Source organism: Culex quinquefasciatus, chromosome 3 (genome assembly GCF_015732765.1).
Source record: "Culex quinquefasciatus strain JHB chromosome 3, VPISU_Cqui_1.0_pri_paternal, whole genome shotgun sequence".
In the NCBI taxonomy this organism is placed as follows: Eukaryota; Metazoa; Arthropoda; class Insecta; order Diptera; family Culicidae; genus Culex; species Culex quinquefasciatus.
Window position 1 is genome coordinate 8,548,046 of NC_051863.1, and position 9,030 is coordinate 8,557,075.

General features: G+C 32.4%; 1 protein-coding gene across 1 annotated transcript; it reads left to right on the plus strand.

Moving 5' to 3' along the window:
• Nucleotides 1-3,617: 3,617 nt before the first annotated feature.
• LOC6041730 lies at nt 3,618-4,592 on the plus strand. Its single transcript, XM_001850900.2, has 3 exons — nt 3,618-3,985; nt 4,046-4,247; nt 4,311-4,592. The coding sequence occupies exons 1-3, from the start codon at nt 3,618-3,620 to the stop codon at nt 4,590-4,592; spliced, it is 852 nt and encodes a 283-aa protein (XP_001850952.2).
• The last annotated feature ends 4,438 nt before the right edge of the window (nt 4,593-9,030 follow it).

The window sequence follows — 9,030 nt, forward strand, 5'->3', positions numbered from 1 at the left end:
TTTTTAACAACATTTTATAGAACAGCAATTTAATGGTCACAATGAATGTGAGGATTAATAAATGACTTGACTGCTTGTAATAAATCTAGCAACATTAAGAAAATATTTGAATTATCTGATTCTAATATCAAACTCTTTTTATGCCCTTGTATGCTCCCCCACTGAGAACTTTGGCTCGAGTCTCGAAACGATTCAGGCCCTCTTTGGTTTATTTTATGATAGCAGTTCAATCTTGGTCGGAATGGATTCATATCTTATTTTCAAATGATGTATCAACAATTTTTGTTAAAAAAAAGAATACTACAAATAAAATAGTTTATTTGCATTTCATGGTACACAGAAAAAAATATTGTAAATTTGGAAGCTGTTATTTTGGAAGGTTGAATATTACCTCTTTTATGATGTAATTTTAGCTCAATTTAGACTGAAAAAGTGACATTACACCAGAAAAGTGGTAAAATTACACATTTAAAGAGGTAAAATTACACCTATTTTCTGACATAAAAGATGTACCCCTTTCAAGATGAAATATTACCATGATTTTTTTTTCTGTGTAGCGTAATAAAAGCTTATTATTGCTGGCGCCAAAAATTTAAGAAAATTTATATTTCTGCTCGAATTGGGAAACGGGAAATTTTTTTTCGGGAAATCCCGGGACGGGAAATTAGACGCTCTAGGTCGAATTTAACTAAACCAATGACAGAAAACGCATTGCACGGAAAATTTCAAATTATAATATAATTAAAATTTTGTAAATTTTACATGTTAAACAAATCTTAAATTTTTTGTTGATAATCTAGAACAACAATACATAATTCAGAATTTATTTTATATTACACAGATTACAAAATAGACTGGCTGTGTAAGTAGAGTGTCCTATTCACCAAAACTTAATGAAAACTGAAAACTTGTCCAACTGTTAAAAATTTGAGAAGTTTTCAAACCTTATGCAACCAAAAGTGGTAAGTGGAAATCAAATTCCAATAAAATCCAACATTGATAAAAAAATCCTATTTTTTTTTTCGTACAGAGAAAGTTTCATCCACCAACTGTACTGGTATGTAGGCTAAACAAATCTTTTTCATTAAAATTTGAAATCCATGACAAATAACCAAAAAAAATCTGTTTTATTCCGTTCAAACTTTTTTTTTTTTTGAAATAAGCTACGAAATCGGTCTTTTTTTAATTTTAATTTTTGTATTTTTTTCTCCGGCTAATTTTTTTTGATGCCATCGGTAGGCCAAAAGAAGCAATTTTTCATCATTAATTTGTCCATATGATTTTCCATACAAATTTGGCAGCTGTCCATGCAAAAGGATATATGAAAATTCAAAAATCTGTATCTTTTGAAGGAATTTTCTGATCAATTTGATGTAAAAACTACACTGAAAAAAATATACAGGGTAAAATATTTTTTGGCGATTTTAAATTTCACTTTGTGTCACTAAAACTTGACTTGCAACAAAATAAACACAATTTTAATGTTTGATGGAACATTAAAGTGCCTACTTTAGACCGAGTTATGAATTATTGAATAAATAATATTTTTTTAGATCAAAATATTGGGCGCAAAAAAAAAAATCAAATTCATTTTTCGATGTAATATTGAAGATAACGCCATTTAGAAATGTTCAACTTGATTTTAAATTTTTGAAAATATAGTTTTCGGAAAGATCGGAAATTTTCACAAATGTTTCAAACTATGAAAATCGCTGAAAATCGGACCATTATTTACTAGAATTAGAATTGATCTAATTTTACGGAAATATGAGCAATTTTAAGATTTTTCATATTTTTTGGACCTCAAACATCAATGCACGGTTTACCCCACTTCCCTTTGTCGTAGAGGGCTCATATTTGGCATGAGTTCATCTCATGTATAGACAAACAAACGCTGAAAGTTACATCCAAATCAGAGCAACTCGTTACGACCTGTTACACACTGGGGAAAAACTCGCTCTTAAATGTATAAAACTGTAAAACGGTGCACTTTATCAAAACTTCTCTGAAGTACTTTTTGATTGCAAACTTGATTTTACATCGAAAAATGAAGTTGAAAAATTTTTGCGACCAATATTTCAAATTTTGGAAAAAACAGTATTGATTCAAAAATTTATAACTTGGTCAAAAATTTTTTGCACAACCTGGAAATTTCTGAGAAGTTGTAGAGCAGACAATTTCAAAAATGTTGATATTTGAACATTAGGGATTTGCTTGTAACCATAAACAAGGTTATTTTTTTCTCTTTGTTTCGTCGTTCGTGTCTGTAGCGGGTGAGCTCGTCAGAGTTCTATCAAATTTCTTGTACGAAATTTGCTGATTAAAACCGTTGAGATTATTGTAAACAACTTATACTTTAACAATATCATCGGTATAGATAATGATAACTGATAAGTCAACGGCCATGACATTCATGGACTGATAGTTTTAATCCTTCTTAAAAACACAAAATTCAAGATGAAACTTAAATAAACATTCCCGGTGCCATTCAGCGCTGGTAGAGAAACTCTCGTTATCCCCATTCCAGCTAGTCACGAAATCCTTTCATTCAAGCTGCTACAGCTGTTGTGTGGGGTGCTGTCCAATAAGCTCAACCGGTGAGATGCTGCCTTCCTGTTTCCCACGCTTCTCGGTGTAATCCTCCAAATTTTATCTTACCGTTTCGTTGCAACAAGTTTTATTTGCTTTTCAGCAGAACCTCTTAGGGTAAAGGTCGCCATTTTTCAAGAACGTACATTGCATTTCAGCTGTCCGGGTTTCAATTTGAGCCTGGCACGAAGGCTATTGCTGGAGCTCTTTTGGGAACCGTTTTTAGAATTATAACTTGAATTTTTTTTCCCTAGAAATGGAACAGAAAAACTGTGTCAAACATTTTCGATGCAGGTTGTTAATTAGTGTGCTGTTGCAGCAGCAAATAAAACAAACACGTTTCGTTACCACAGGTATACTTACACGATGCAAACAATACTCTGAAACTTTGGAGCGTGGCGTATGAGAAAGAGCAGTTGTTGATTGGATTCCCCGGAAGTTGGAGCCATTGAATGTTCTAGACTTCGTTCCGGGAAGAGATGAATGACAGTTACAATGTTGAACGGGAGCCGTCAATTGGTTCGTTATTCCGAATCCAGTACGAGTTTGAGTGCAGTTGTAGCAGGTCGACAATGGTAGCCAAATTTGTCCACTGGGCTCGAAAATTGCTTAACAAGTTCTTGGAAAAAGATGTTTTTTGGATGCTGGACTGTTTGCTTGTTTTGGGGGGCAACTGTCGCAGGATTGAAGGAGTTTGGAAAATCAGTTTTTGGTATCTGTATCATCTGCTGGCCGTTTACCAGTACTGCATTCAAGTGCTAACAGTCGTTACTAATCTGAGCCGTTGGGAAGACCAAACCTCAACCATTTGGTCCATGATGTCTCTGCTTACGATGACGCTGTGCTATGTGAAGCAATTTTTGCTTTGGTATTACCGAGAATCAATTCACAAGTTGAGGACCTTTATCGTCGAACGGCAGTTTTGCTCTGGAGATTCTTCGTACGATTCAACAGTCCGGAGTGGCTTCTACCGGAATGCCCAAAACTTGGTAACTGGCATATTTGGATTAATTTTGCTCGACCAAATCATGATTGCTGCTCCGAGTCCCCTACGGAAGCGATACTTTGGAATACCAAGCTGGTTCTATTCCTACGGAGAGGCGACTGCCCTGGTGGTTGAACTTGCGTTCTATCCGACGTTTATCATAGTTTGGGTGTCGAAGCTGTTTTGCAGCTCCGCCACAGTGGCCATCGTGCTGAACGGTTTAAGGACGGAACTTCAGATATTGGCGCAATATTATGGACACATCATGAAGGGTTTGCAGCTTGAAGTTTGTTCGGATCCGTCCAAGTTCCATCGTCATTTCCGCAAGTCCCCTCAAACAAGATCTTGGTTCTGGAGTCAACTGAGACTTCGGACTGGGGTGGGCGTGCAGCATCACGTTCACATTTTGGAGTAAGTGATAAACCTTGAACGTGACAGAACATGAACTAACGCTTCCATCTCATCAAACAGATATCTACACTTACTTCAACCGGTGTTCGAGAAGATCTTCTTCCTGATCTACTACCAGGCCCTGATCGTAGCCGGAGCTGTGTTCTACGTAACCATGCGGGACGAGTTCACTGTGTGCAGTGTTGCCGTCCTCATGTGCATGTCCATTTCCGTCCTGGAGTGCTACTGGTGGTGCCATCTGGTCGATAGCTTCCAAGATGTGGTACGTAAGATCAATCTTCAAACAACAAACATTCCAATCTAAAGATAAACCCTTCTTCCCAAGAACAACACCCTTTCGCATCACTTGACGAACCAGTGCTCCCAGCTGCCCCATTCAGCAGATCACCACTCGGAGTACGTCCAGATGCGGACCACCTGCATGATCATCGCGGAACGGGCCCACCGCGGGGTTGAGTTCAGCTGCGTCGGGATGTTCACCATATCGACGGCTGCGTTTGCGAATTTGCTCAACGTTTGCTATTCGGTGCTGATGTTCCTGATAAATGTTTGCGACAAGGTCGACCCGGTAAAGCAGTTTCAACTGTGGATGGGGAGCAAAATGTAGGTGGATCATTGTGATTTCCAGTTCAGACTCGATTATCCGAAGGCCTCGGCAAAGTTTCACTTCGGATAATCGAATCACGAAAAAATATTTTATTCTTTGTCTTATTTTTGATTGTCGAGCTCCTTAACTACTCTAAAGTGATCAAGAATTTATAAATCCAAACTGGCGATAATGAAATATTGAAAACAATGAAATTTTCAATATAATAGGCAATCATCCAATCAAATTTGACTAAAATAGGGTCGCAGAACACAAATTTGATGTTAACAGATAGAAAAAAATAAAAATATAAAAATACAAAAAAGAATTGTTGTTCATGATTCGATTACTCGAAGTCTCAAACCAACCTTTGGGTAATCGAGACTTTGGACAATCGAATCGAGTCTGAGCTGTTTGAATATGAAAAGTTTCATTTAGCTTCCTTTATTTAACAAAAAAACATAAAGTTAAAAATAAAGCATGACAATCAACGCATGACGAGGAATTATGAAGCTTTTTGAAGTATGATTTTAAATATTTTTAAATAAAGCTTATTTTATACATTTTACGTTCTTTTCTTTGATCATGTTTATCAAGAGAAATTTTTGGATTGTTGCAGTCATAAGATTTGACATAAAACATAAAACATAAAACATAAAACATAAAACATAAAACATAAAACATAAAACATAAAACATAAAACATAAAACATAAAACATAAAACATAAAACATAAAACATAAAACATAAAACATAAAACATAAAACATAAAACATAAAACATAAAACATAAAACATAAAACATAAAACATAAAACATAAAACATAAAACATAAAACATAAAACATAAAACATAAAACATAAAACATAAAACATAAAACATAAAACATAAAACATAAAACATAAACATAAAACATAAAACATAAAACATAAAACATAAAACATAAAACATAAACATAAAACATAAAACATAAAACATAAAACATAAAACATAAACATAAAACATAAACATAAAACATAAAACATAAAACATAAAACATAAAACATAAACATAAAACATAAACATAAAACATAAAACATAAAACATAAACATAAAACATAAACATAAAACATAAAACATAAAACATAAAACATAAAACATAAAACATAAAACATAAAACATAAAACATAAAACATAAAACATAAAACATAAAACATAAAACATAAAACATAAAACATAAAACATAAAACATAAAACATAAAACATAAAACATAAAACATAAACATAAAACATAAAACATAAAACATAAAACATAAAACATAAAACATAAAACATAAAACATAAAACATAAAACATAAAACATAAACATAAAACATAAAACATAAAACATAAAACATAAAACATAAAACATAAAACATAAAACATAAAACATAAAACATAAAACATAAAACATAAAACATAAAACATAAAACATAAAACATTAAACAGGCAAAATTCTTTTTTTGATCGTTTTTATTCCTTAAAACTTGATTTTTTTTATTACCAACACTGCTACATTATTCAAGTGATTGCCTAAATAATTTATCAATAAATAAACCATTGCTCAAATGTTGTCTTAAACATAAAAAAAATGAAATCTGTGTTTTTACTGATTATTTTCAAAGTGAAATTAAAAAAAAATGTTGGCATTTTATAAATTGTCCTATTTTGTCCCAAGTTGTTTTTACCTTTATCTAGAACTTTGCCACAAAAAATAGATTCGAAATTTTAATCTCATCACAAAAATTCTATAATCTTTTATTAAATAACAGATGTCATCCTCTTAAAGTGAAACAAAACTTTAATTTTTTTAATTGCCAACATCAACCACAAATGTTAACCAGAAACATCAACACCGAGTAGCACGTGTTCATGAGCGAGGCAAACACGACCATCGAAATCTGGCACATGCCAAAGCAGCTGAAGCTCACACTGCTGCGTGAACAGCTCGCAATGATCATGAGCGAGTTTCGCGTCTGCACGTACTCCGAGTGGCAATCGGTCGAGTAGGGCAGCTGCGAGCCCTGCACCAGCAGACTCTCGGAGATGGATTCGTTCTGAAATATTTTTTTTTTGAGTTTGAAATTGGGCGTTTTTTCCCCAGCGGAAATCTTAACTTACAATGGATTCGAACGTGTCAATCTGGTAACACCACCAGTAGCACTCCAGGATGAAGATGATCACGCAGAACACGATGGCAACACTGCACAATGAAAAGTCCTCCTTTAGAATGAGGTAGAGGACCGCTCCCACCACGATCAGGGACTGATAGTAGATGAGAAAGAAGAGTTTTGCAAACATTTCTTGCAGCAGGTAAATGTTTCTGAAATGGAATTGAGATTTGATAAAACCATAAAGTTTGAATGAGGCTGAAAGATAATACTCAAGGAGATGGACATGATGTTTCACAGAAAGTTCGATTCTTCGTTTGATCTGACGCCAAAATTGAACTCTTACGTGTTGTAACTGATAGTACATTGCTTGCTGATCCTCATCCATGAACTTCATCCGCTCATAGTTACGAGCCAATATCTGCAGCTCACCTTTCAATCCAATCAGCAAAATTGCAACCGTAACAGAAGCGCTGAACAGTTTGGAGACCCAAACCAGAACAAAAACTGGATAAAATCCAGCGATTAGCAGGGGAGAGAATTTATCCGCGTAAAAATACACCCAGCCAGGAATTTGATACAGTCTATTTCGTAGATAGCTGGGATATATAATGATAATTTGATCGAGAATGATCATTGCCATCGTGGATATTATTATAACTTGAGTTCTTCTGAAAAATCTGCTTCGAATTTTCATATCGTACTCAGAATTTCCGGAACTTGAACTATTTTCTTTTAAAATCGACAACAGTTTTCGAATGGTCTCCTTGTAATACTCAAGCAAAACTTGCTTCACATAGCACAGGGTGAGAATAAGCACGGTAATCGACGACCAAATGACCATCAGTGTATCGTTCCACATTGCGATATTATTTATAACAATTAGCCACTGCAAACAGTACTGGTAAAGAGCGAGTAAGTGATACAAGTACCAGCAAATGATTTGCCACCACTTTTTAGGTTTATAATGATTTCCTGGAAAAAGGAATGGAAGTTGAATAAACGAAATACAATCACAAAAACTTACCACTAAGCATCAGTAGATATTCTAGTAACCAAAATGGATCCCTTCTGTTATTTTGTTTGAAAATGAGTTGAATTTGAAGAAAAAGCTTCTTTATGAATCCCATGTTATTTGGCTGTTACTAGCTTCAGTCGTAAAATATAACTGTTACCAGTACGTGCACCAACTTCTGAGAATAAATGTGTTTTCTAAATGCACTCATTCCTATAAATAGAATCAGCATCAACCAGCAATTCCAAGACTAACTGTGAGACACGAGGACATGTTTCTGATAAATATTAAATGTAGTTTCGAAAGTTTTGAGGCCTCACACTGTTTGATTAGCTTCTCTTGAACTTTGTTTTGATTTCAGGTTGATATAATTAGGTAGTTAGAAAAGACATTCAAAAAACACAATTTTTGGCCTCAAAGAAATGAACGTATCAGAGAGAGTGCAACATTTTGTTTTAACACTAAGAAATGCGTATGTGATGAAATTATCCAATTCTATCCAAATGAATTGAATGCATCATTCGATTCTTTTATGTTTTATGTTTTATGTTTTATGTTTTATGTTTTATGTTTTATGTTTTATGTTTTATGTTTTATGTTTTATGTTTTATGTTTTATGTTTTATGTTTTATGTTTTATGTTTTATGTTTTATGTTTTATGTTTTATGTTTTATGTTTTATGTTTTATGTTTTATGTTTTATGTTTATGTTTTATGTTTTATGTTTTATGTTTTATGTTTATGTTTATGTTTTATGTTTTATGTTTTATGTTTATGTTTATGTTTTATGTTTTATGTTTTATGTTTTATGTTTATATGTTTTATGTTTTATGTTTTATGTTTATGTTTATGTTTTATGTTTTATGTTTTATGTTTTATGTTTTATGTTTTATGTTTTATGTTTATGTTTTATGTTTATGTTTTATGTTTTATGTTTTATGTTTTATGTTTTATGTTTTATGTCATGTTTATGTTTTATGTTTATGTTTTATGTTTTATGTTTTATGTTTTATGTTTTATGTTTTATGTTTATGTTTTATGTTTTATGTTTTATGTTTATGTTTTATGTTTATGTTTATGTTTTATGTTTTATGTTTTATGTTTTATGTTTTATGTTTTATGTTTTATGTTTTATGTTTTATGTTTTATGTTTTATGTTTTATGTTTTATGTTTTATGTTTTATGTTTATGTTTTATGTTTTATGTTTTATGTTTATGTTTTATGTTTTATGTTTTATGTTTTATGTTTATGTATGTTTATGTTTTATGTTTTATGTTTATATGTTTTATGTTTATGTTTTATGTTTTATGTTTTATG

Excerpts from the sequence above, each read along its gene's own strand:
- LOC6041730 (XM_001850900.2), top strand. The coding sequence starts at position 3,618 with ATGATTGCTGCTCCGAGTCCCCTACGGAAGCGATACTTTGGAATACCA. Across the intron at positions 3,986-4,045 it reads CATCACGTTCACATTTTGGA|ATATCTACACTTACTTCAAC; the intron begins GTAAGTGATAAA and ends CTCATCAAACAG. Across the intron at positions 4,248-4,310 it reads TCGATAGCTTCCAAGATGTG|AACAACACCCTTTCGCATCA; the intron begins GTACGTAAGATC and ends CTTCTTCCCAAG.